Source organism: Neopelma chrysocephalum, unplaced genomic scaffold, assembly GCF_003984885.1.
Source record: "Neopelma chrysocephalum unplaced genomic scaffold, ASM398488v2 Primary Assembly neopelma1_23, whole genome shotgun sequence".
Classification (NCBI taxonomy): domain Eukaryota; kingdom Metazoa; phylum Chordata; class Aves; order Passeriformes; family Pipridae; genus Neopelma; species Neopelma chrysocephalum.
Window position 1 is genome coordinate 15,083,431 of NW_020897691.1, and position 27,780 is coordinate 15,111,210.

Sequence of the window (27,780 nt, forward strand, 5' to 3'; positions counted from 1 at the left end):
TTCTTCAAAATGCTGAAGAGAAATTGAGAAAATGGCAAATCATAAAAATATAATATAGGTTTGTTTACCTGAAAATGAAGAATTGGTAAGATCTGAAAAGTGTTGTGAAGAGGGAAATGGAGAACATCACCACCCTTTAGGAGCAGGTATCCTGAACTTGAAGAGCACGTAGGAACAAATTAGGACCACTGATATTCAGAAAGAGGTTTGACATATTCTGCCATGGCTTTCAAGGCAAGGAGCTGCATGTGAATATTTTCATCTTATCACTGAGTACTTCAAAACCACTCTAAATTCCTGGCCCTGCAATTACAGAAAAGCAGGGTGCAGGATGGTGGTGGGGCCATGTGGCTCTCAGAAGTGCTGCTTTCCTCACTATTTAAGGGTATTGGTTCGGGGGTAGCTGAGGCCAAGGTATCAGCATGCTGCCATAGCCATCCTTGCCAAAGGGCTGGCACCTGGGCAAGGAATCTGTACTTGGCTGGCCAGACTGTTCCTACCGCAAAGTACCCTGAAACAAACTGTTGTTTGCTTGTTTGTTTATTCATTTATTTTCTCTCTTCCTTGTGTCCTTTTCACATAGGACAAAACCATGTCTCTGGGGGAAGTGGTGACTCTTCCCCAGGTCAGTTGTCAGCTCCCGTACAAGAAGGGCCCACTTGGACAATGTCTAGTTGGGCTTTATCTCGTGCCTCCCTTGTCTGTGTCACATCCTGAGCCCTCTTTGTCTTCACATATAACTCCTCTTGATGTGGTTTGTTTAGGGTTTCTTTCGTTCCTCTGAAACATTCCAGCTCTTCCTGATCCAAAAGGCATCCTTACTATCCTTAAGTCCTCCCTGGAAACCCATATCTTCCATCATTATTTCACAAAAGTTCTTCTTGGCTCTTTTTCACCAATGCTGACAGATGTAAGGATTTTTAGGCAAAGATGGCAGGTCTTGCTCATCCTGTTAATACCAGCAAGAGTTCTAGTACAGAGGCACAAGAGGAATTCACTCTTTTACCATTTGAGTAGCGGGTGTAAAATGCATCAATCGAAGACCTGCTATGTCCTAGTTGCATTCATGTGCCTTTATATTAATATGTTTTTAGTACAAAGGCAGCTACCATAGTTCGGAGCTTTCTTCATCTTGTTTGGAAAATTGATCAGAAGGTATTTGATTTCCCTACTGCAGAATGCTGTGTTTCCATATCGACTTTTCTTTCTCTGAAGCCCATTGCTGTTGGGGTTTTTTTTTGTGCTTGTGCTGTAATTTCACTGGATTCTGCTTCTGTTTGTTACAAGTGGATTTATGAGTTAGCACTGCCTCACTTGTTATTGTTACAGGCTTTACAAAAGCTGCAGTTTCTCTATAATTGCTAATGAATTATGTTTTTCAAAATCATTGTAGAATGTTTTTCAGCCCCTGTGGCTCCTAGCCTTAGTGTTGAATGCAGTGTATTTGAGATGGATGAAAAAATACCCTTCTGTTTTCACTGTTGGCAAAGGGGAGAGCGTCAAACACTTCCCCCAGTGATGTGTTAAGTTCAATAGATTCCAGCATTTGCGTCAAGCTGAGAGGCATGATTTTTCTTCCCTCCCTAACACTAGAAGCAGATATGTGAGTGCTGTAGCAGTGTATTCTCTCTGAAGCTGCATTTCATCAGTAGTTAAGCTAAGTGTTTACCTATGTCTGCACTTCTCTGTGTGGCACTAAGACACTTGGACTGTTGTTTCATGTGTAGAAGTATTTATTTTTTTAAAGACCTTTTTTTTTTAAAACCATCCCTCCTGCATAGCTCACTTCCTTGATCAGAATTTTGCTTCTGGTGCAGGATGTTATCATTTTGCATGTGTCGGCTCTGACTCTAACGTACAAGAGTAATGGAGCAGAAAACCTTCTCTGTTCACTGTAACAGCTAAGGGGATGGTCCAGAGATTATGGAAAATGGGACTTTAACTAATCTGTACTACTGGAAGCTCACTTAATTGTTTAGTTCTCTCAAACACTTGCTGATGTGATTGACACAGGAATAGGTCTTTTTTATTTCTTTATTCTGACCTGTAACCCAAAGCTAGTGACATGTAGGTGATTTCCATTACACACCTGCATACCTACACTGTCTCTGCACAGTGGCTTCCCTTTGTCTTCTCCAGGGCTTCCACAGAGGCTGAAATACAGTGTACAGTGGAGGACGCCAGAGCAGAATGATTGCTTTTAAAGCAAAACACTTACAGGCCTTCGGTGCTCTGTTTGTCTTTCAGATACGGCTTTGTTTGATCATTTCAGAAGCTACACTAGAACGTGTAATGCATGTTCAGAGCAAAGAGAAAAAACATTTGGAAAAAGGCTGGCAGAATTGTCTCAGAAATTTTCGGCTGTAGGTGCTTTAATTACACCTGCTGAAATGATTTCATAAAATTATTTATAAATTACTGGTTATGTCACTGAATTTTCTCAGCATTCATCTGGGTCTCATTTTGCATGGTTCTTGTCTGCACAGTGAGATTAATCCTGTCTTGGGATCTGCAGAGGAGTGTTTAAATTTATAATTCAAATGGACACAGCTCCTGTGGCAGAAACTGTGAAGAGGTTCATGAATTTCTAAGTAGAAGGGATTCATTCAATGAATATAATTTCCTAAACTAAGTTGTGGTGTGGAGCATAGATGAAGCATAATATTTAGGTAATTAAAATACACACGGTCTCCCTAGAATTTGTGAGCCATACCCTGGGTAACCAGTTTTCCTTTCAGATGCTCTTCTCTACTATGCTTGTGTATTTCAGGAGCAGAACAGCAATGCCTTCTGATAGGCCATGGTCTGTCTCTTATCTGTTACGTTACATATAGAACAACTGAAGTGAAGTTATCATGGGAGGAGAAGTCCCTCATGAGTTCAAAACCTGCCATTCCAGTCAGGAAATAGGTTTTCAGCTTCTTTCCCATGTATTTTTTGCTTTATACTTTCTACCTGATTGTGTTTTTCAGGCTTAGCTCATAAATGGTCTCAAAACTGTTTTGAAGATTTTTACAAGGAAAATAGTATATAAAACTAAAATCACAATATTTAGAAGCCTGCAATAATTTGAAAAGAAAATGTATGCAAATGATCACATAAATCACAGTGTACAAAGTAGACAAAAAAAAAAACTACCTGTGAAGTAAGCTTCTTTCTTGAGCCCTGAGGCAAACAACTAAAGGCTTGAAGCATAAGCCACAAATCCTGTTTGTTAAGCTTACTACACACGTTTTCTTCCAAAAGGAGTGATTTGTAAAAAGCATTTCACCAATTTGCACTTCTGCACCAGAGCTCCCAAGCTTACCAGTCTGGCACCCCAGGTACTTTCCTCAATGCCAACAGTGCAGAAGGGTTGGCAATACCAGGCAGTACCTGGGCAGTTCAACGCCTGCCATCCATCCCTTCCTCTAGCTGCTGGATCATAGCTTCAGCCAGGACCTCAGGGACTTGTCCTGCACCCATCCTCTTGATGGCATTGGCTTTGGATGAAGGAGGAGACAGGAAGGAAATAGGACTGCTAAGAAATGGCTTTAAAGATGGGAGAATAAAATTCTTCTGCAAGCTGAGATTGATTTAGATCAGCTGTAGGTGATTTGATGGAGGTACCTTGGACCTCAAGGGTAGCTGGACAGGCTGGTGCTAAGCCAGTTTGTCCTTCCTTTAATATGTTCCCTGGGGATTGGATACAATTGATGAATATCTCAATTTCTCAAGAATCTTCAGATCTCAGTTGCTGTGATTTAATAGTGTATTGGACTAGTTGAATATGCATTGACAGTGTCTCAGCACAGGATAGGGGCCTTGCCTAGGGCCCCTTAAATCCAAAAATGGTACAAGTAAATCAGTCACTTTCGGGAAATACTGGCTTTAATTACGTAGTTTAAGGAGCCTGCACTTGATCGGGTACTTTCTCAGATTATTGGGTTTTGTTCACCAACACTGCATAGTGTGTAGGTGGTGTGAATGTCTGGTACACCTCTGATGAGCTTTATGGGCGTATGTGGAGGGCAGATATCTGGGGCAGCAGGCTGCTAGGACAGAAAATACCTCAGGCTGCTAAGACAGAAAATACCTATCACTGACACCTGCTTTGTCTAGACCAGAGCCCTGGCAATGCAGGCTAGGAATCTCTTACTGCAGCCACTGTTTCTGTAAGTGCAAGCTGTCCTCTGTTTAATTTTTAAGATTTGGTTCTGAAAGGTGAAAGACTTACTTTCATGAAACTAACCTTTAAAAATATTTTCTGAAAAGATTCTATAGCCTGCTTGAGAGCATGCCAACAGTACAACATTTGCTCAACTTTCTAGAATTAGCCTTTGGTGAAAAAGAGCCCTGATCCTGATGAATAAAAGTCAATACAACATGTGGATTTTAAAGTGAGATTTAACATGAGGTTTAATGGATTTTAACCAAAATAAATAGAATTGCTTGAGGCTGATGAAAGTTCTGTGATTTCTATTTCCCTAAGTATTTTCTTTGGTTTCTTGTGTAAATAGCAATAGGAAAAAATACCATTCTGCTGGAAAGGCAGGTAGGAATATTAATCACGACAGTGCAGTACTATCAGGTGTTTTGCATCCCAGCATTGCAAAGTGGAGCTCTAGAGGAGGGAGAGTTGTCCTTGCTTCTGCCTTCCACAGTCATGTTGATCCTACAAAACTGCTCCTGTTCTAACAGGGTGGGCTTGACAGCAAATGAGAAAAAAGAAAGCAAATACAGTCACATTTTCTTAGGATTTTGTTACATGGGGTGCAGCTGACTGTTCATCTGAATAGTTTTAGGCTGAAAATAGTAACTTTTCATCTAATTGCAGTCTCAGGCCTCAACTTCACAAGCAGCTGCTCAAGCAAAAGACTTCTGTAGTCTGGGGAGGCCAGGCAGCATCTTATAAATGATAGTTTACAAAAAACCTAGCATATTAAAAAAAAAAAAAAAACAATCCCCCCCAAAAAACCCCACAAACAAACAAAAACAAACAAACAACAACAAAAAAAACCAAACAAAAAAACCCTTGCAGCAAGCAGCTCTTTAAGACAACAGATAAGTCATCAGTAACTTGTTATCTAAAAGAACATGGGGGACATGGACATGGTGGATTCTCCTGACTGGAATACTGAAATTGTAACATAAAGCTGATAAAATGCTCCTTTTTCGAAAGTGCAGCAGTGTGTGGACTGACAAGGTGCTCATGAATGTGAAGTGTTTGGACTGTGTGGCTTGTCTTTCCCTCCCTCTTTGCAAACTGCTAGGCAGGGGTTGGAGAGTGCCTGAGGAGGATTTGCATCAATGTGCCTGCAGTCTTTTCCAGATGCAAAACTTTATCGGATTCCGTTTTGACAGAGCTAATGGCAAAAGAGAGGGTGCCAAATAGCTAATTTCACTCTTCTGATCTGTGAACATCAGTGGAATTTCCCTGGGCTTGGTCCAGCTTCTGCTTGACTAGAGGAGTCCTTTGGATCTGTCAGTACATGAATGTGATTGCCTTTCTGTGTCCACTTCCACTTAAGAACTTCATTTCCCTTTTCATGTTATAAAATTAGAAAATTTTAGCAGGACAGTGACCCAATGTCAGCCTTGTGTCCTGGCAAGCACAGGGCTGTGAGCCATCCTGTGCCCTCCTGGCTGCCGTGGCCAACAGTGCAAGCTGACTCAGTTGTATGATGGCAGAGTAGGATCCTCTCTAATCTAGATCTTGTAGACTTTCTGGGTGGGTTAATCTAAAACCACTTCATGGCAGTCAGTGGTAATTTCCTGTTTAATATTAAAAGGCTACCTTTCCAGAAAATTGTGTCTGGTTTTCTTTTTTTTTAATTAAATCCCAAGAACATTTTGTCACCCTTTCTGTAAACAAAGGGCATAGGAAGTACAATTTCACGGAGATAAGAGTTTTACATGTAGGCTGAGGAATGCGTGAACAAGAAGTCCCTCCAGTATTGAGAAACAAATCCATTTTTATTTTTTTGAAGCATGCATATTGCTGTGGTTGCTTACCCAGTTATGATGTGTAAGTTACAGTACTCACTTTGCTATAACTTCATGAGGGCTAGGACTGGCTGAGAATAAAGTAGGTATAAGTGGATTCCCCTATGATTTCATACACAAAGTGTATTTCTCAATACTGAAAGCTATAATATCTTCCTCTATTTTAGCTGGACTTTTCCCACTGATTTCAGCTAGACATGTTAATAGTATGTGCCTTTCAGACAGTTGGCTTACAATCTTAAATTAGACACCACCAGTGGGACTCCCTCATCTAACTTAGAGCTGAAACCCTTCAGGTGAGTTGTTCTATAAGAGCTTCTGTGTCTCTCTATTGACTGCAAAGGGAGCCTGGATGGCAGAGTCCTGGAGTAGATGGTTATACCCTAGATGTTTGAAGGAAGGTGATTTGAACTCCATACTGTTGACAATTTTCTGTGTGAGAAACTGGCCTTTCTGAAATGTCTCTGAATCCTCCTGGTATTTTTAGCGCAGACATACTCTTATAATCCCAGATTTTCCCTGTATATTTTCTCTGAAGGTGAATTTTTGGAAATTGCACTTGAACTTAGCTAACAAATTGTGTGATGATCTAGTGAAAATAAATAAATAATTCCTCTTTGTATTTTGTTTTGCATCACTTCTGTCTAGCAGTTTTACCTTCTTCTATATTCTTCAGTGATGTATAGAATTAGCTGTTTTTCTGTATTATTTCAGAGTTTATCCTGAAAGTAATTCCTTCTGGAGAGGTTAATGTTTACTATTAGAATTGTTTTGAGGTAGTCCTAATTTATGTTACCCTGTTTCTTCTTCCCTTTTTTTCCCCTTGAGATTTCTTCTGTCTGGTCTTTGGAATAATTTCATTAACCTGACATTTGTTGTATTTTAGGAGAAACCTGATGTGAGTCCTACATCTCTACAGCTGCGATCCCAGATTGAGGTAAGCACGTAGATTTTGATCACCTACTTTTGTTTGTTTGGTCTTTAATTTGATATTCTGCATGAATTGGGTAAAGGCTTCTCTTGTGTCTGCTCTCACTGCTACATTTCTTCTCTTGCAGGAGTCACTTGGTCTCAGCAGCACTGCATCAACACCCGACACTGAAAGAAAGTAAGTGAAGATGCAGGAAAGAAAGGAGGGAGAGGGAATTTTGTGCGTTTTCTTTTTCCTTGGAGTAAATTCACTTTAGATCATGTTGATATTTCTAGGTTTCAAATCCAGCCATTATTAATGAAACCTGTTTTGGAACCTGCTCCTTCTCTTGTTCTCTTTTACCTTTTATTATTTTGAGTTTATTATATCAAAGGAGGGTTGTTGTTTCTCCCCTCTTGGGGTGCGCATACACCAATACAACTGGTAGTCATTTTTGAGGAACACTGGTGATTTCACATTCTCTGCAAAGTAAACTTCCTTTAAAAGTTAGTTTCTGTGACTAGACCTAAATGCAGCCAAAAAGATAAGTGAGGGGAAGGGAGAGTTACAAACTTAAATCACGTTCCTTTTCCTGTGCACTCCTGAGCTTGTAACTGTGCTTTTGAAGAAGGTGCCAAGGGAATGAAGTATTTAAAACCAAGTTAAAAGGAGCTTTAATTTTAGAAGTCCTTAATAAAAACCTCTCTGTGAAGACTGAGAGGGTTTCTGTTTACTGTCACCTCCTGCTGCAATGTGTGTGCTTGTTTTCTGTGCCTCCTTCCTTTGATCCCAAGATCTTGGATCCGTACTGCTGCGGGTAACGTGCAGTGGTGCATGAAGACAACTGCCACTGTATTTCCAATTGCCTGCACTTCCTGGGGTAGTGCCAGCTGGACTGGTTCAGAGGGAGTACGTGGAATACAGTTGTGATGTGACATGCTTTTGTAAGGTTTTACAGTCCCACATTTGAATATCTTCCAGTGATTCAACACTGGACAGTAATAGGAAGATTTCTACCCTTGTTTTTGATAGTTCCGTAAAAGGATTGTCAGTCCTAGAGGGATCTGTGGTGGATATGGGGTATGGGACTCACACTGACTATGTAGAAGTCAGTCGTGTGGCAGTGAACAGCTGCTTAGGGGCTTCCTTTGTGATTGTTATGAAAACTAGTTCATGTTAAAGGTCTCAGAGTGCAATAAATTGTCTTTTAGAGGTGCCTTATCTCACTTCATCACCCAAAGAGAAAGCAAAGATGGTTTGCTTGAGGCAGATGCTTATTTTCAAAACAACATAAGACAGATAAGGTGAATTTTACCTTGGGTGCTGTCACTGCCCCATATTATATGCTGGTAAAAGAGAAGGCCTAGAAGTCTTAGAGTTTAATAGTCATACTTCAGATATTGAAACATGAAAAAGTGTTCTTGAAGGATACCTGCCTGTTTAACACTATAATGAAACCAGAAGTGTCACATGGATGGAAACATAATGAGAACTCTAATCTGGAAAGTAAACCTCCAAGGTTATCCTATAATCCTAATGCTTTTCTCTCAGCCTCAAAGCACTTTATCCATGGGTAAATATCATCGTCTCACCTCAGATAATAATGAGATAAGGATCTCACAGGAGAACAGCACACAACTGGGGAAAAAACTCCACTTACAAGTTCTAGCCAGCTTTCTAAGTTGTGTCTCTGTGTAGGTGTTGTACCACAAACAACTGAATGAGAAGACAGTATCTACACAAACATCTTCTGAGATAGCCCATTTACCTCACTGAAAGGGAATGAACCACCTTCTCTTAGTTCAGATGAAAGGGACATGTGATTTTTGTGGACCTTTCAAGAATGGAAGTGTCCCATTTGAGTATTTGTTAGAAGGGTGTATGTGATTAACCTGATCATATATATGAAACCTGTGCAGGACAGGTTGTACCAGATACTTGCACAATAAGACACCAGGCCATGTGATGCATCCTAATTGGACAAGGTATTGAAAATAATAAATTATATCTACTCAATATCATACAAATTATTCAAACCTAAAATAATAAAGGCCTGTGCTGATTAGTGACAGCCTGCCACATCAGTACTGGCTTCATCTCCCTCAGCTAGGAGGGCTGAATTTTCACATGAATCGCCTCTTCCGGGGAGGCAGAGATTATAAAATTGATCTGCAGGAAAATGACCACTTCAAGCCCATTTGACAGATCTGTACTTGCTACTAACATGTTGAATTTGATGTTTTTCAGAGGAGGATGTCATGTTGGCCCTAGGGTTTTTTGGGGGGTGTTCAGTATATGGCTTTAATCTGAATTTTCTGTGTGGGCATTCTATGAGACAGGAAAGCTTGTCCCTTTGGGGACACCGTTTTTGTGTACCTCTCATGCTGTGTGGAAGATGTGGGGCAAACCTTTTACAAAACTTCTTTTGTTGTGAGAGTAGTTTGCCAAACACGAAACTTGATACAGATGTGCATTGGTTTCTCATATTCACAAAGAGATTTGGGGAACAAAAGGAAAGATTTATTCAAAACTAGCCATCCAGACTTTCAGGAGCTGGCTAGATCGTGGTCACTCTTAGTAGCTCCCTCACCCAGCACTGCTGCCTGCACACCTTGCAGCTTAACACTACAAGGTCTAAAGTTTTAAAAATAACACATCTGGATGGTTGTTTAATTTGCCAGAGTTTAGAGATTCCAGACAGACTGGGAGAAGTAATGTTTGCTTTAACCTGGTTTGATTTCCCTTTTCTGTGGTCCCCAATTGGAAGAGAGAGCCCAACAGGCTCCACTGTACACCACACTGAAAACAGATTAACCTTGGTGGTCTGTGGTAGGAAAGAATCCTGTTTGTGTGGAAAAGCAATGTATGTTCAGTCTTGCCTTGAGTCTTACTAACCCTGCTGCCCAGTCTGGTCAAAGTCAGTGCAAAATTAGTCACTGCCCTCAGTCCAGCAAGTTGTTTAACACATATTTGTCTAGTGGGTGATGTGCTGTAACACAGATGAGCAGCCATAGGGCCTGGAGGGAGGCAGAAGGGATTAAATGGGCCTGGAGGCAGAATTGTGTGTCACTGTGAGTCATTGTCCCTCCAGAAGGTATTTGGGCCAGTACTACCTTCCTCTGTTGCTGACAACACTGTTCCTGTTAACTGGACAAAGCTACAAAAAAGACTGCACATATGAACCTGCTCTGTGCATTATATATGCCCTACCGTATATGGCTTTTGTTTGATTGGTTCTGACACAGACAGAAAAATCTTCACTGTAGCAAAAGCCTCTGAGATTTATGTGAATAACAGCAAGGGTACTGATATGGCCTGAAAAGCTATCCATAAACAATAGAAAGCAAAGTCGTATTTGTTCAAGCTTTGCCTCACAATTGCTCTGGTTTTTTGGCCTTACTGGAGTTCCTTGTATAAATTGAAACAGTTCGTCAGGTTTCTAAGTCATGCCATATTCAGAAAATAATGGAAAGTAGGGAATGAGGTGTTTGTAGCTCTCTTCTTTGAATAATAAATTTCACTTCCCGTTGCCCTTTCCAAGATTTCCATCTTTTAAATTGCAGTCTTGCTGTAAGCTGTGGTGCTAGCAGAACCGCAGATTTTCAGTGTGCCTTCAGTAAATTGGCAACAGCATCTTTAAGCAATGTTATTAATTTTAAACAAAAATCTCCCCAGAACTGCAGGTGCTTCTCTACAAACAGATTGACTTCTGCTTTTGCTAGAAGAATCATCAATGTAGCAAATATGCAGTAAATGTGTTCTTTAGCAGTTACTATTACTTCTCTGACCCCATACCATGTTGGTCTGGGGACGTATTGTATAAACAATCCCTATTATTTCCAAGTGATGGCAACACCCCAAGGATGTTTACTCAGATAGGGGACTGAGCAAGGTTTTCTCATAATTGTAAACAGAGCTTTTAAACAATGTAACTCAACTTTTAGCCTGTTCCCATTTTTGAGTATTCAAGTGTACATGACAGACTGATGAGCTCTGCATGTTTGCCAGGAAATCCAGGTTAAACCCAGTCCACTGAACTCAGGCTTCTGCATCCTGACTCTCATCCTGTTTTTAGAAGAACTGGGGGGATGTTTCAGAGGGGAAGTTGTGCATTTTCCCTCTTGGGAAATAGATCTGTTTGCTATCACTGTTTGCTCCGTCAGCCTCTGGGCAAGTTTCAGATGTAGTGTATCAGAGAACTGCCAGGAAAGAGAAAGAAGTGGGTGAGAGACCCAAGAGCACTGCATAGAGATAGGATGAGGTACTGACACTCCTATATACTAATTTTTTTTCTTTGCAATTACTAGAAAAAGGAAGGATGAAAACAATGAATGAGGTAACAGCTGTATCATGTATCTCATGTTTCACAGTCATTCCCACTACCTTTGCATGGCAGTGAGTGTTATGAATTGTCACCTCCTATGTGAATCACCTGCTGTTTCTTGAACTGTACCACTCAAGCACACTTCTGACCAAGTAAAAGAAATGCTCACACTTCATATCAAGTGCCACAATTCATCCTGCTGTACTCCTCAGCCTGTGGCTCAGTACAGTTCAATTGTTCTTGACCCTGTGATACTCAGGACCTAAATCTAAGACTCTGCCAGAGCAGGGAACTGGCCAGAAACAGACTTGTCGGGGAGAAGAAGAAAAGCAGGCACATGTGGGGTACAGGCAGTACAGGGCAACATTGCTCAGGGTCTTTGCATTCCCCCGGTGTGTGGGAGCTGCTGTGCCTCTGGCAGCTGTGTCCTCAGCTCTCTGCTTCAGCTGCTCCCAAGAGCGAATGTCTTTGTCATCCTCTCTATGTGTACAGGATGTATTGAGCCACTCGACATGGAATTTGTACAGTCTGACCAGATCTCTGATGGCTTGCTGGGAATGTCACAACAGGAGTCACACAGTAGGCTCCTCGGGCGTTGTGACTTTCTCAGAGGTTGTAAGCAGGCAAGCAGTAAGGCCACAACAGAAATGGCTGCTCTCTGCATGCTATTGTCACTGCAGGAGAGATGATTGACTGAATCTGTTTTTACAGATTTTCTGCAAAGAATGTGCCATAGTACAGCCATTCAGTGTCCCGTGGTATAAACTGGAACTCCGTATTAGTCTAAGGCTAGGAGAGTGCTTGCATTTCAGTGTTCTCATCTTCCACAATGATTTTTAGTGAAAGCTGAAAAAAGGTTCATGCAAGCCTCAATTGTGCCCCCTTCGGTACACTAATTTACTGTCCTTTGCCATCAGTTTTTTACACTTGATTCCCTGATCCTCTTTCCCTGCAGCATCCAAGCTGCAGGTCGAGATTTGAATGCAGGAGGTTATTAAATCATCCCATGGTTGGAGGGGCTTAAATTCTATCACCTTAGATTCTGGCAACTTCTCAAGGTGCCCAGATTACCTTTGGCAGGTATTTGTAAGCTTATCTGCAAAGAAAGAGGAGTGTAGTCTGACAAAGGATGTGAGGCAGAGAGGGTAGAAACAGAGAAGAACAAAGCAGAAAACAAACAAATCCCCCAAAGAGAGAATGCTAAAGGCTGCACTTAATTGCTAACAGAATAAATTGTTCCTCTCAAACAGTTTAAAAATGGAAAAGAATATTGGAAGGAAAAGAAGTAAGAGCTTGCTGTACTTGAGATGTTTGCATTTAAGATACATTTTTTCATATACCCTTTGCTTGCAGGAATTGAAAAAAAACAGTGAATGTGTATGGCCCTGTTTTCACTTGTTTGAGACCTGATTTAGTCAAAGCCAAATTATTCATGCTGCCTTTAAACAGCCTCCTCAAGAGAAGTAGGGCAGGAAACTCCCACAATAACCCACACAATAGGAGCAAGAGGCCAGCCAAACGACGCCTGGGACACGTGAGGAGGGAAACCAGTGTGCATTTGAGCAGCTGGAAGAAGATTTCAATCCTGTTAATTTTGTATGAGGAGGTATGAAGGGTGCCTTTCACACCAAAGTCAGACTTGTCGCAGCTAGTTGAGATGGCACACAGTGAGCAATGCAAGGAGAACAGGGATGCATTGCCTGCAGTACATCTTTGCTGTCGAAGAGTTTTTAGCTGGCAATTATCTGCCCCCTGGCTGGGACCAACCAGTCAGTTATTACATATGTGACATACCCCCACCTGCCTGCTGCCAGTCCCCGGACCAAGCCTGTGGGACCAACATGGTGACTTCCATGCTGGTGATGCTGTGAAATACACATGCAGGGCCCAAAAGCAGCTCAGTGTTTGTTTCCACTGAGAAAGTTTTGACCTGCTTAAAGTGCCATTGCTATGGAAACCTAATGAGAAGATAATTGAATGAAATGTCTTTGCTTTCCATCCCTTTCTCACACTGATGCCAGCAAGGTCAGAACCTTGTAGGCCTCCTCTCTTCAGGTTCATGCAAATTTGATAAAAATACCAAAGGCCCATTTTCTTCTCTGTGCCAGCTCCAGTTAGATAAATTATCTTGTATTCAGTCAGGAGCAGTTACAAGTGTGTCAGTTTTTCATACTAATTATGTAATTGGGCCATTTCTAATGCACGTGGATAACCAAATGGCTTTGCAGCAGAGCCAGCATGGGCTTTTGCACTGGTTTATTCACCACTATGAATGTGCATAATATTTGTATACTGAAAATCCCATCTAAACCATTTTCCTCAGTGGGCTATAAATAGTCATTGGGAAGGAATGATAGGGGCACTACCAGTTTATTGAAGATCATAACAGTAGTGGTTTCATTATCATATGGTGCTATGCATCTGTGGATTTTACAGTCCATAAATGAGACGCGGCCATTTGTTAAAGAACATATACATTTAAAATACTTAGTGTTGAAACAAACCCCCATCATTCTCAATTCCCGTTTGTTCTGTTTTGAGAATGATGAGCTTTTAAAAATCAACAGGCACATTCATGAAAGCAGCACATGGTGTCATTTGTTTCTCTTCCCAGTTCTGTGGAGTACCAGCACATTGTTGGGATACGTGTGGCTGTGTCTCTTGTAAAATCAACTGCTCTCTATGCAAAATAAGCCCTGGTGTTATTCTGTCTGAGATTAGAATTAGTCCAGAGTTAACAGGAAAAGCTGTAGCCTAGCAGTTCAATGCAGCCTAGTTAAAACCTGTCTTAATAATCAGACAGGCTCAGCTGGCTTGTGACGCAAATGTGTGCATTCGTTCTTCCTTTCACTCCAAATTTTGGAGACCGCCTTCAGGTTTCAAGGGGATTCCTTAGATACAACAATGTCATCACCACTGCAGCACTTTTATGGAAAGATAGATTCAAAGATCCTTTTGGATGCCGGACTTTGACATTGTTCATACAAAGCCCACAAGCTTCAAAAGAACAACCAGAAGTGTCCTCCAGAGACAATCCTCAGGCTGATATCTTTGTATCTAGGATGTCTGGTCAGGTCTCTTATCTTTCAAGCAGCCTCTTATAAAAGCAGTTAATTACGTTTTTAAAGTTGTCCTCCCTTTCTCTGCCTGCTGTTGGAAGTTTGTCCAAATAGTTAGAAAATGTTAGCTCGTCTTTTCTAATTTTTTCCAGCTTATGTCTGTTTGTTCCTGTACCTAATTTATTAATAGGCAATAAGTTAATCTTCTTACAGCTTTCCAATTTGACAGGCAAAACTTTTCTACCTTTCTCTTGTAAGAAAAGCTGTCCAGTTCTCTGGCCATTCTAATAGGTTTTCTCTTTATCACTTCTGGTTTGAATTCATCTTTCTTGAGCATAAATAATGGTGGTTGTACAGCCATTCTCATATATATTCATTCTTTGTACTGCCATTGGAATTTCCCATCCTTATACCTTTTGGGATTAACGTGTAGGTTTTTTCTCAATCATTCTTTTCCCACTGGTATCCCCAGGTACTCTATCATTTGTAAACCTCCAGCATTTGAAAGATTGACTTTTGTGTCCATTCTGTTTTGTGCACTTGCACATTTCAGTGTTGAATGTAAACTCATTTCTGTTAAGCCAGTCTTTCTAATCAAGAAGTTCCTGGTCCAGGTTCTCCACTCCAACTGTTGCTACTAATTTTGTGTCACTGACCTCTGAGTGGCCTGATGTAATTTACTGAGCTCTGCTCAAACTCACCAACTCTCTAGGGCAGTAATATTTGCTTACTCTCAAAAGTAGCTCCATTTTTAGATTATATATTGTGCCTTCTGTTTTGTGGTGGTTTGGGAGGGGTTTTTTGGGTTTTTTGGTTTTTTTTTTTCACATTTATTTGTTTCAGCATTTTGGCTCCAAGAGGCACGAAGTATCAGCGTAGAGGTGATTTTGAATTTGTGAAATTAATGGATTAAAATTTTGACCACTTCTGCTGGCCACATTCAGAGATTATGTGTTGATAAGAAAATCAACTTTTTCTTTCCCTCTGGCCATAAATCTTTTTTTCTTCCTTGTTGTGTGAACATATACCCATACATTTCTTCTGTTGTATGCTGTGACAGAGTACATTTCATGTGAAAGCTTGCTAATGAAGTTGTACATCAGACCACAACAAAAATGAAGGCCTCCATGGTGGAGTAATGGCATTTGGCTCTCTTTCAGGCACACAGTGTTGAAACTTCTGCCAAGTGTCACTGCATCATTAACTTTCAGTACAAGTTATCAGTCTATGAATGGAAGAACACAAATCTCCTTCAGTGCACATTCACGGGAGCGCTGCAGATTTAACAGAATAAGGGAGTGTAATTTGCAAATCAAACATATAGCAACTCCTAGGTACTCTGGAATTTTTCACCAGACATCTAGGAAGTAAAACGCTTGATTGATTTCACTGAGGATTTTTAAGCATCAGAGCTGTCTAGTGGAACTAAAGCCAGTGCCCTATCAGACACTATGTGGTAAGTTTTGTTGGCATTTCCATCTCTTCAGACCAGCTGTTAGTATTTTCAAGGGCAGCCCAAGCACAGAAGATTTCCTCTTTAAAGAATGCATGAAATGATAATTGGAATTTGCATCCTCTGATGAAACTCAGCATTGTTCTCAAATCAGTTATAAATGAGAAGGTGGTCTGCTTGCTGTGGATCCTACTCTTCTCCTGACCCACTCTAGTTCAGGTGTGTTAGAACTTTGCTCCTACTGCCCTTCCCGTTCTCTGGAGGCCAGTGTGGGATGAGTTGGTGGTCTCAGGCCAATTCCCAGTGAACAGATGTCCACATCACAAACAGTGCCGCCACACCTGCTACTTACTTGAATCACTGTTGGCAACTGTGCAAGAGAAGAAAAGGATTAAAATGGATTTGTAGGCCACAGAACACAAGAGACTGCCTCTCCACTTTGAGGCTGTTTTCACTAGTGAGGCAGAGTTCCGATCATTAACAGATTTCATTTTCTAAGGATGATGACTTAGTATATTTCATGGATACCAAATTCATTTAAGATAAATAGGTGAGGTCTATGCTCATGTGCAAAACACGTAGTGGATTAATTCTATCAATTCCAACAGAACTTTGCTTTCATAAGAACAAAAGTCTCTGTATACAATTCCACATACTTTTTATCTGATTTACCTTTATTTAGAAAAATACTTGCTAATAACTTTACTTTGAAGTGTCTGGATGAATTCCTGACCCTGTTCATAGGCTTTTCTGGAAATTTGTACCCAGAAAGTATGGGATTTGTATTTTTCTCCTGCATTTTTTATTCAGGCTTCTTAAAATCTAGTCATTTGATGGCATTTTATTAACTTTTCCCCTTCAAGGGTAAACTTCATCAACAAGGAAAACACTGAATGTCTCCCTCCTCCTGGTACATAAAAAATTTGAGGTTTGTTTGCCTCAATTAGTTTGCTGTTTGTGCTGGATTAGATTTCTGATCAGTCCGAGTTTGAAAGAGGTTACATTTCAGAGCTTCACTGTGCCAGACCCTCCTTGTCTAGATGAATTACTAAATCAAACTGAAACTTCATACTGTCTCGTTTCCCCTTTAGTGATGTCTTTGCAAATTGATGAGTATGTGTTTCATGCTTATAAGATGTTGGCCAGTAATTACTTTCGTCTTCTAAACCCTGAACTGTCTTAAACTAAAATTTTCCTTTGAGTGGTTTAGTGAATTGATCAGAAACTCTTCATTGCCCTCTGCTGGGGGTCTGAGAGAGCTAAAGGAGCCCGTGGAGACAGTGTGTGAACAGCAACGAGCGCATGGCATGTGTGTGTTATTATACGGCTCATTCAAAGAACAATTTGGCTTGAGGTCTGCTTGGTATGCTGGGGTATGCGTGTTTCCATTCTGCATGGCCGCAGTATAGCCACCGCACAATAGAGCATTGTCACATCGCAGGGCCGAGCTCTCAGCAAAAACACTGCAGTAATGCTTTGCACTTGGAGCCTCCAGCAAAGCCGTTGATGCTGGCAGGGCAGGAGTCATTTCACTGGCTTGGTGCTGCATGGTTAAATAGAAAGGCTTCAAAGAATAACGCAAGGTTTGGTAATTTCTATTAGCTCCATTTATACAGACAGAAAAAAAAGCCAATGAACCAGGGTGATGCTGTCTCATCAGAGATCCCACAATGAACTGTTGGCACTGAGTTGGAATCCATTATGGAAAACTGGTTCAATGAACATAAAGGCCTAGAACAGAAGATTTATTTACTATTTTAGTGGGTTGTTTGTAAAGTCCGTGTTCTGTTCAAATAAGTTTCTCCAGCTAGCTTTTGAGGAAGGGAGCATACACTGATGGGAAAGCACACAAAAGGGACTTGGGAGCAAGAAGCTGTAGTCTCCAGTCATCTGTGGTTGCACTTCATACGGTCTGGACAAGCTTTCTTAAGCTTGTCTTGAAATCTCTACTACTTTTTCCACACAGTGGCTTCTGAAAGTGTAATGAGCACATATTTATAAAGCTTTATCAGAGAAAAAACAAGTGGGCTGAAAACTGTTACACAGCTAAACAAATGCAGCATCACAGTTCTACAGTTTCTAAGGCAGCAAAATTGCTGTTTTGCAAATGGAAGGGGGGAAGCTATGTGAATAATTGTCCAGGGATCCCTGGACTCTTTTGCCTTAACCATAGATTTTTGTCAGTATATATTTTTCTATGTTGGTCACAAAAGTCATGTTTAAGAGGGGAACTCAGTTGCTGTGGTCAGACCAGTGCATTCAGGTTTTGTTTCCAACTTGCTGCATTGGGAAGAAAAGGGAAGAGAAAACAGCTCATGATGTATTGTTTGGAAACTATAATTTACTGTAACCAGACAGCTCCCATGAAATGTGAGAAGCCTGCATCAATAAGTCCATTTCTCTTTATTGTCCTAGGCTCTCCATTCATAAATCAAGCTCGGAAGAAGGCTCTGTAGGTCAGTATATTTCATTTTATTTGATATTCCTGTGGAATTCTTAAACAGCTTTTGAGTTTTGCTTGTGCTGGGATGTGAAGAGCTGAGTAAACACAATGCTGGCAGAAGTCAGCAGCATTTGTGTGTGTGTGTGTGTGTGTGTGTGTGTGTGTGTGGAGAGCGAGTCTCAGCAGCTTTAAGTTAAATGCTGGGTGTCTCAGTGATCACTGAAATTGCCCAACCAGCATTGTCATGTGATAAATATGTGTCTTTTGACTTGTTATATTGAATTTCAAATGTTTGCTTGTTAGATCACTGCTAGTCTGTTTGTTTGTATTCTGAAAACTACCACCACCAGTGAATAACTGGTACTTTTGTTATTTTTGTTCATGTCATGTCAGAGTCTCTTCCTTTGTTTCTGAAATATTTTGCTCATTGGAGAGGAAAAATAAAACTGGAAGGGTTTTCTTGTTTGTTTCTTTTTAATGGTGTTCTAGGGATATGTCCACATAGTCTAAACTTAACCAGTATTTCAGAGAGTCTGCAAACCGGAATCTAGATCATCTAGGGTGAAATCTTAAATACAATAGTCACATGCTGAAACTCAGTGGCACAGTATAAAATACGTTCCTTTGAATTTTTCAAAAGCAGAGAGATGAAATAGCTCTTTATCAGTAGCATTTCTGCCAGATCAGGCACACTATGTTCACTTGCAAATGGCATAAACTTTATAGCATGTGCCCTGGTTAATTCAATGGAACACAGTTATATATGCCCTACCTTGAGCAAGATGCCATTTTTCTTTTTAGAGCAAGTGATTATTTCTGGGTCATCAATCCATATGCAGATCTGATATTAGTGGACATGGAGACCCAGCCCTGCACAGTCCAGGCATACAGAGAGCAAGAGTCAGATGTAGCTGATAGTCTTATAAAATTTCTCATGCCAAGTAGCAGAATGTGTGTGTGTGTGTGTGTGTGCATATGTGTGTGCATGTGTGTGCATGTGTGTGTACATTTATATATAAGTAAAGTATTTCTTTTCTCTATAGATATGCACATACATACTAGAAAACCTCTTATCTTAAGTTCTGGCTTAGGCTGCATAATTGTGATTCAGTTAAAGAGAACAGACCAACAAAATACTTCAAAAACACTTCCAGACTTGACATTAGTAACTCAGTAGACATCAAAATGAATGTTAAATATTTTCTGTTTATAATTCTAAATGTGTATGTTACTTGTTTATCTCAGTCCTCTATAGCATTGGCAATTATAAAAGAATGTGCATTTCCCTGAAATGGCTATATCAGCATAATTCTAGCACAGAATAAATCAAGAAAACCAGAAAATCTGAGATTTTTTTATTCTTGTTTCTGATTTAAAAATACAACTTAATGCTTGAAAGCTTCTCTAGCCTTTACTAACTAATGTTTCTTTCTAAAATTCTTTTTCCCTTTCCCCTCAACCTCCCTCCCCACTTTCCTTTTAGGGAAAGCAGACTGGAAAAAGAAAAATAAGTTTTTTTGGCAGAATTTCCGAAAGAACCAGAAAGGACTAATGAGGCAGACTTCAAAAGGTAAAGCTTTTTCAAGGGCACACGTCCTATCCATAAAAAATAAAAAGAGCCAGCATCACAAAGGAGTAAAATGCATTTGTAATATTGTGGCAGTTGGAGGTCTGTGGCTCTGGAAGTGTCACAGATTTGGTTCATCATGACAGTGCTCAGAATGACAAGTCATATTCTTAAGACTTTAGACATGAGGCTGGGATGCCTTTAGCCCTGACTGTCAGTGATGGCACACACACAAAGTGATGCAGTTAGTATCTATTTATAAGTCGTATTTTTAAGTAAACAAGATGTTCTTTTTTTTTTTCTTTTCTGGTCCTGGCTTGATAAGAGAAATACTGATCTTTTTTAATTAGAAAGGTATTTCTTCTTTCTTTGGCATTTGGTTATTTTGAGCTGTTTGTTTTAGGCTTGAATCTAGCCTGCCATTGTTGGAGAAGACGCTTATAAGAAGGAGTAGTAAAAGCACCTCTGGTGATAAGATTCTACTTAAACTGTCAGGTGTCCTTCTCTAGTTCTTCTCCAAAATATGCAGCTGTGCGTTGCATTAAGTATTTCTGTTCACACAAAAAATTTCTGTTTACCCATGTCTATCTGTGAGATTCTTATGTTGCAAACAGACACTTCTCCACATCTCCATGTCTGTGTTCAGATGGATTGTGAAAGGTGACAAAGGCCCAAAAGAGATATACTTTCAGTTAAACGTGGGTCCTTGCTGACTCTGAAGGCAAGTTCTAATTGTCTGTGCTGACATGCCAAGCACACACCAAAAGGAGAGGTCCTGTAGTTGGGAGCCCCAGTACATCCCACACCATGTACCAGCTTAGTGGCCAATTAGATAATCTGGATAGATCAGAAGACATGGCCAGTCCACAGCAGAGAGCTGCAAGGGCCCAGTATGCCATTCCTGAAGAGGCTTCCCATCTGCTCTGGCAACTGACTACAGTATTCCTCAGGGCTGAGTGCAGGACTTTTCTGATATTAGCACTTTCTCTTTTGATTCTTGTCTTTCAGGGTCAATAACCATGTGATGACGGTCACATTTTATTTCTCTTTGTCATGCTCGCTTGCTTTCAGTGTCAAAGTAGACTTAGTTTTTTTTAGTCCCAAATTACTTCCTTTTATTGCTCAGTTATGTCGAAATCATTCCGTTCTTTGAAATCATACTAGGAGCCTGCTCTGATGAGGGTCTGTTTCTGGCCAGCCAGATCCACATGGCAACCAGATTTCAGAGCACTGGGTAAAATCCAGTTTCAATGTACCCTGTTCTGTGCATGAACTCTTACACGTGCTCAATATATTTGTGCTTTTTCCCGCAGGAGAGGATGTAGGGTATGTGGCCAGTGAGATCACAATGAGTGATGAGGAACGGATCCAGCTGATGATGATGGTCAAAGAGAAGATGATCACCATCGAGGAAGCACTTGCTAGGGTATGATATGTACATACTTGAATCTCCTTGAGAAACTTTCTTTAGGATGTAGGATATATCAATTTGGAGTTTTACTTTGTTCAGAAAACATAGGAGAAGGTGAAAAAAGGCTGCCTATTTGCCCCATGGTACTAGGTAACATAAATTAGATAGCAATTCCTTTGTTTATTGGGAAAAAATAGATATCCAATGTATGGTATATTAATAGAGTCCTAAAAGCATTTGCTTCTCTCCGTTGACAATAAAGGGTGCTAATCAGAGAAGAGCTCAAGTGTAGACATTTTCATTGCAGCAGTAAGGGAGAGGTATTTCACTTGTAGTCTTTCTTTATCAAGTACATTCATAGGTTTGTGTAAGTACTAATAGGAATGCTTCAGGTTTTGCTGAACTTTTGAATTTGTACCCTTGTGTAAAACACTGTGATGGAACACAGGGTATTCCTTATGGTTTCCATTAGAGAAGATGTGATTTAGATCGGTTGGCAGTCAGATAAATATTTTTAGTGACATACTACATCTTGAAATAGATTAGCCTGGAATATAAAATTATGTTATTGACTGAAGAAAATATTGCTTTGCTGGAAATTATATAATGAAAATACAAAAATTTTAAATTATTGAGTGGTATTATTGGAAATTCTTTTACTTCTCTGCTCTTAAAATTTTGTGGGGGGAGGGCTGTACTTAATCTGATGGTTTGTATGTGGACTGTTACTGTTTCCCTCTAGTGGTCTGAGCTACTAATAACAATTTTATTTTTTTTAATACCAATTCTTGAGGGTCATTTCAACATTTTAACTCCAGTAGGATTGAGAAACAGGGAAGATGAGGGGGTTTTTTGGTTGGTTGGTTGGTTGGGGTTTTTTTAAATTATAAAGGATAGTTCCTAGTCTTTACTGCAGATCATTTTCTTTATGAAGGAAATTGGCAGATCATTGTGATTTAGTCTGTCCACTGTAAACAGTGCCTCTGAGATGGGGATGTGTAATTTATGTTTTACCAATGATAGTTCATCAAATTTCAGTATTTACAGATCTTTTCCTTCTAAGAAAAAAACCACCGATTTTTAAAACTTCTGATTCTGATTATTTTGAATAAGTGAGATGAGCAGTACAAAAGTTCAGATTTTCCCAGTTGCACAGTGATACAGGGGGAAAAATGAAATTACATTAACTCTTGCTATTTAATGAAGATTGATATCTTCTTGTCACTGAAAAATGTTCTCTCTGTCTTTTCAAATTTCAGCTGAAGGAGTATGAAGCCCAGCACAGGCAATCAAGTAATGTAGATCCTACAGAATGGCCTGATGGTTCTTACTCAACATTTGATGGCTCTTCCAATTGTAATGTAAGTACCTGTCATTCTGATATAGCTCCCCAGTATCATTTAATATTTAAATTCTTTCACTGAAGCACAGAAAAATCCCGATTTACCTGGTGATTTCCTTAATAGCAAATGTATCACTGACCTGGTGATGCTATGTTCTGTCTGCAGAAAATCTTCAACATGCATTTTAAATCTTCAAACTCTGTTGTCATGGACTTCAACAGTCTTATTGTATAATCTATCTCTTTTCTTTTTTCCCTTTTTTTTTTTTAATCTGGCTCTTTGTCACTGAGCTTTTGAAGCACAAGGCAAAAATCCCCGTGTTACAAAATCCACAGAGAAGGGTTTTTAGATTGTTTAGAGGAAAGTTTCACTTTGCTGATTCACAAGTAGAATTTCTCAGGCTTTTCTTGCCCTTGTTGATACGTTCTGTATGAGGGTCTGACTAAGTCCTAGCTGCCTGCTGCCTTCAAGCACTTCTATCTCTGCATTTGGAAACTCACAGCCCAGAGTTTGCAGCTGTTGCCAGACCCATAAGAAGTAAGGCAGCTTTCCTCCCTTTCCTTTTTACTTCTGAGCTGTGTAGCTTCTCTTGTTTTTATGGGCACCAGGCAGTCTCTGTGTCATGCCATACTGAATTAATTAATTTTTTCTTCCAGATATCTTCATTTTCACTGAGTAGTTTATTCCACTTCATTTCTCTAATTGAAAGTTCACAGATAAATCTTAGAGAAGAACACATTCGGCTGTCAAATTCAAGCTCCATGTAACCCATATAATTGAATCATAAGCTTTTGAGACCATTGATTGATTTATTTATTTTATTGTCAATGGAATTTCCTGCTTACTGCAGCAGACAGTTAGCTCCTCCTTCCTAAAAGAAAAAAGGAATGCTATATCATTTTATGAGATGTTTAACATATTTGGTGGTAGAGAAGGATTTTCTTGTTTATATTCAAGAAAGTACATCCATCTCTAGTTAGATTGGAGCAGAGGGGAATTGATGTTGCCTTATACTATGTTCTGATATATCAAAAGTATGCAAATAATGGAGAAGGAAGGATTCTGGCTCTTCTGGACTGATTGTTTAGCCAGCTGAAAGGTGTCTTGATCTTTTCCTCATTAGTATTTATAACCTGAACTTTCCGTTCTTGAGGCCCTTGCCCAAGGTACCTATAGCATAAAATCCTCAAAACTCTCATTTACCATGGTCAAATCTCAGAATGATACTGAATTTCCCTCTTAAATCTTCTGATAGTGGTTTACATTTGTGTTGAAGTTACTGAAAGCTGTGTATATCTCTGAGGACCAAACATGATTCAGTATTTCCTCCTTAATGGAATGAGAATCTTTGCGCTTTGAACCAAGAGCTCTGTTGCTTCTCTCTGCTCTTCTGGTAGGATTTGAACCATCTTACCATCTTCCTGTTAACTTCAATGGGGAATCTCTATTCAGTCTTTGTAGATACCTTTCAAGATTTTTGCCCTTGCTCCTGATTTTTGTCATGGTTGCCTTTAACAGAAGCTGTGAAACTGCTTGCCTTCAAGAGAAAAGCAGATCATCTGCAGAAATGAAACTTCATGTTAGAGCAAAATTCAGCTTGACTTCTTTTTTTGTGGACAAGAATGAAAGTAGGGTTAACTGGAGTGAAAGACTTTGGGCTGTAATTGACACACAAGAGGAAAAAACAAACGAAAGTATCAGATATGTCTAGAAATAGGGTTTGTGTTCACCCAGACTTTTTTGCCTAAGGACATCTCTATTAATCTGAAATTACCAGCTTTTGAGACAAGCAAAGATGATTCTGTTTTCAAGACCTTTCTTTGCCAAATGGTTTGAGTTTCAGTGCCATTTTTGTGATTTGTACTCCATGAATTCGGAATCTCAGAATTACCCCACTCATTTTATATAGACCATGAAGCAAAGATGGTTTTCCATATAGTAAAAGCATACTGTTAGGTAGCCTGCTGCCTTATAACCTCAAAAGGCAATTGGAAATACAAGTCATTGAAATGAACATTTCTTGTTTGAATTCAAAGTCCTTGGGCAATGGGTCTTTTGGTTCTGTTTGCTTTTTCTTTTTTTTTTAAATTTATTTTCTTTTCTGTCTCATGGCCAAATTGTTACTAGGCAGTTTTTAATGGAACAATGTGATCGTAGTTCATAATTTTGTAAACAAAACAAAAACAAGTTAGAATCTAAGCAATGAGAGAATCAAAAAAATGAAAGCAGATTGTCTGGAGTGTTTCAAGGTTTTAAGTACTCCTTTGCTTTCAAGTCAGCTCTGCCCACAGCATAAGAAGAGCCCCCTACAAAATAGTATCTGAAGGGTATATATCATTAGTTTTCATTTTTAGGGAAAAAACACTTTTAAGAGAAAGCTTTTAGAGCTATTATGTGTTTATAACTAACATAACTCATGTTGATTTAAAGATTTTCATTTTAAAGATTGATTTGAGGATTCTGTTTTCCAGGTTCTCCTCTTTTAAATTACTGTATCAGGAAATGGAAACTTGTGTTTCATATCCTTAACAAAACTGAACCCTAATGATGAAACACAAAGGGTTCAGAAGTAAAAGGGTCATCATCTCAGTATCCCAAGGGCGGCAGCCCCATGTCATTGCTGTGCTGTTAATTGTGTGTCGTGTTTGTTTGTTCTTAAGAAACAAACAAACAAATAAAGGTCTTGCCAAGTCAGTAGGTGACTTGGTTCTTTGCCACTTTAGAGCAGTTTGTAGCTTTCAGTCTCACGACTGTGGTCCCCTTGTTTTGCAACAAAGTATGTGTGTTATTTATTTGCTAATGTGGGAATGCAGTTGAAACTTTGTCTTTTTAGTCAGAAGTATCAAAGGTCTAAAACGCTTCATCATTTTCTTAAAAATTTATTTCTAAATATTTATGTTTCATCTCTGTTGGAATGAAGGCTGTTCACAGTAAAACTAGACAGGCTTTCATTGCTTTGTGCCAAGCATTGGGATGTAAAGCAGGTGCAGATTATAAATGGATCCCTTTCTGGATTTTAGATAAGGCCCTATTTTTCCTCAGGAGTCAGAAAGTCCAGAGAAAGAGAGGATTTCAAAATTGTATCACATTCTTTCTTTACACTGAGGTGCCTTTTATGCTTCTTAAAGATAGAAGCACATTTGATGACTTTTGGGGGCTGAAATTCTCAGTTCATCTAAAATAGGGCTCCTTCATCCCCAGAACCCTGCTGGTACAGCTCCAGCCCAGCTTGAAGGACCAGCATTAGGAGAAGTCAGCATAAATCCTTTCCTGTGCCCTCTGCTAAAAGACTAATTGTACCCATTGCTATATTTCATGTGGGAGTGGGGGAAAGGAGAGAAGCAGGAGGGAAGTTGTGATAGAAGTGTGTATCATACATGTGCTGCCGCTGACACAAACCACTAATTAACTTCACTGACAGTTTCTGTAGAAGCAAGTTAAATGAAGTTGTAATTATCTCTGGACTAAACTGGTTAGTTGGTCTCATCTGGCTTCTGGTTTTTGGTTTTGATCGGCAGATAATGCTCAGCCATCCAGAGCTCATTAACGCGAGCTTCCATGTATCATAGCTGGCCTTCACCTGAAAGGTGCCACAGTGAGCTGTGCCGTGCTTGTCTGACACCACCTCACCTACCGGATGTGCCACGAGCAGCCTCAGGAGAGAGACCATAAAATTTATGAGTGCAGAGAACAAAACCAACATCTCCCTCCAACAATACAGCTTGCAGATGGGCGGTGCTGTTTTAGTGTCCCAACACCTCTTTTCCCAGGACTGTTATACTACCAGTAGGAAACCGGCACCTCATTTGTTTTCTCTGAGCAGACTGGCAGCAGTGATGCAGACCTGGAAGCATGCTGTGCACATCTGTTATCTGCCGTGAGGCCAATGCTGGGGAAAATTCCCCCTTACATTGCCTCTCTTTTCCATCTTCTATTGATACATTTTTTAACAGATGATGGTGCATCAAGTCCACACAGCAACACCTCTAGCTGGACTGAGATGATCATTTGTTGCTCCTGTTCTTGCTATTATTTCCTGAAGACTTTTTTTTTTTTACCAAGTGCTTAAATGGGGCTAAAAGTTGAAAGGGTGTGCAGAATTGGGTTTATGTCTTCCTCAAGTGTCAAAGACAGAGTAACAGATGATAATGGATTTTGAGTTGTAGTCTTTTCAATCCAAGAGATGCTGAAGCTGTTGAACCAGGATTGTAGCCGTGGTACAAACCTGACTCTAACAAAATACTAAGTCTGATAGAATTATCTCTGACTCACAATAGTCATTACTGTTTTGTTTTGCAAGTGTGAATAATAAGAAGAAATAATTGCAGTATAACTTCCATAGCATGCATTACCTCAGGAGTAAATCTAAGCATAATTACAGCAAATCCACATTATTCAGGCTTATACTGTATTTCAGTGGTTCAGTGGTTCATTTGTTAACATTATTACTGCTCATAATTCAGGAGTATTAATGTAAACAAGAAAAAGCCCTTCTTTTGGTATAGTCAGTTAAATTTGTTAGAACTAAGCTCAAAGTTGGTGCATATTGGGAATCAGCATTGGATATCAATGGAGACTGGGCTATGATGAGGTTTGTTTTGCTTGAAACAGTAGTGTTTAGTTTGAAGCAATGTGGATATTTTGGGCATTTTGAAAGTCCGGTGTTACCCCTGTTTTTGCTGTTATCCCAGGACTTACCATTTTTCATAGGACTTCTTTTCTATGAAAGGCTAAAGGGTGGAAGAGGATAGTTTTCTGTTTTCGTTCTTCTTGGAGAGCTCGTTGCCCGCCGCCAGGCCCTGCATATTCTTTCAAGTAACAGAGGGGAGTTGCTGCTGAGCATGGCTGTGAATGAATGCAGAGCTTTCATCTTTGCTCCAAAGAATCTAGTGACCCAATTTCTGTTAAGACTTCCTGAAAGGCACTGATGTGCCTCATTTTATTGGATGGTGTATTTATTATTACTGCACAAATTCCTATAATACTGTCAGTGCTTAGTAACAGTTATGATGAAGAAAGAGCCTATAGTAAGACATGGCTTCAAAATGGTAGTGCTAAATTCCCACACTGTGTGCCTACCATGGGAACCTGTCCTGGGAGGCATTGGCTGCCCTCCTTCTCCACTGATCACAGGGACAGTGTCCAGCATCTCTTGGTGAAAGCTGGTAGCAGAAGAATTACAGCATATTTTTTACAGTCTTTCCCCTCTTTCTATCCATGCGTAAGAACGGGATTTCCCATGGGTGTAGTGACATAAAAACCTCCATGAGAGAAATGCAAATTGT

General features: G+C 39.9%; 1 protein-coding gene across 11 annotated transcripts in view; it reads left to right on the plus strand.

Moving 5' to 3' along the window:
• Positions 1-27,780, plus strand: part of SASH1 (SAM and SH3 domain containing 1) — a 546,410-nt gene that overhangs the window by 479,769 nt on the left and 38,861 nt on the right. For 4 of the 11 annotated variants that reach the window (XM_027687734.1, XM_027687767.1, XM_027687794.1 and 1 more), the window contains exons 3-8: positions 6,872-6,922; positions 7,044-7,093; positions 18,147-18,187; positions 19,658-19,743; positions 21,051-21,167; positions 22,412-22,513. In XM_027687734.1, coding sequence (XP_027543535.1) covers positions 6,872-6,922; positions 7,044-7,093; positions 18,147-18,187; positions 19,658-19,743; positions 21,051-21,167; positions 22,412-22,513 — 447 coding nt within the window. Of the gene's footprint in view, positions 1-342; positions 361-6,871; positions 6,923-7,043; positions 7,094-18,146; positions 18,188-19,657; positions 19,745-21,050; positions 21,168-22,411; positions 22,514-27,780 lie in introns of those variants that run through there. The other 7 variants (XM_027687743.1, XM_027687802.1, XM_027687785.1 and 4 more) reach the window with 4 other exon arrangements.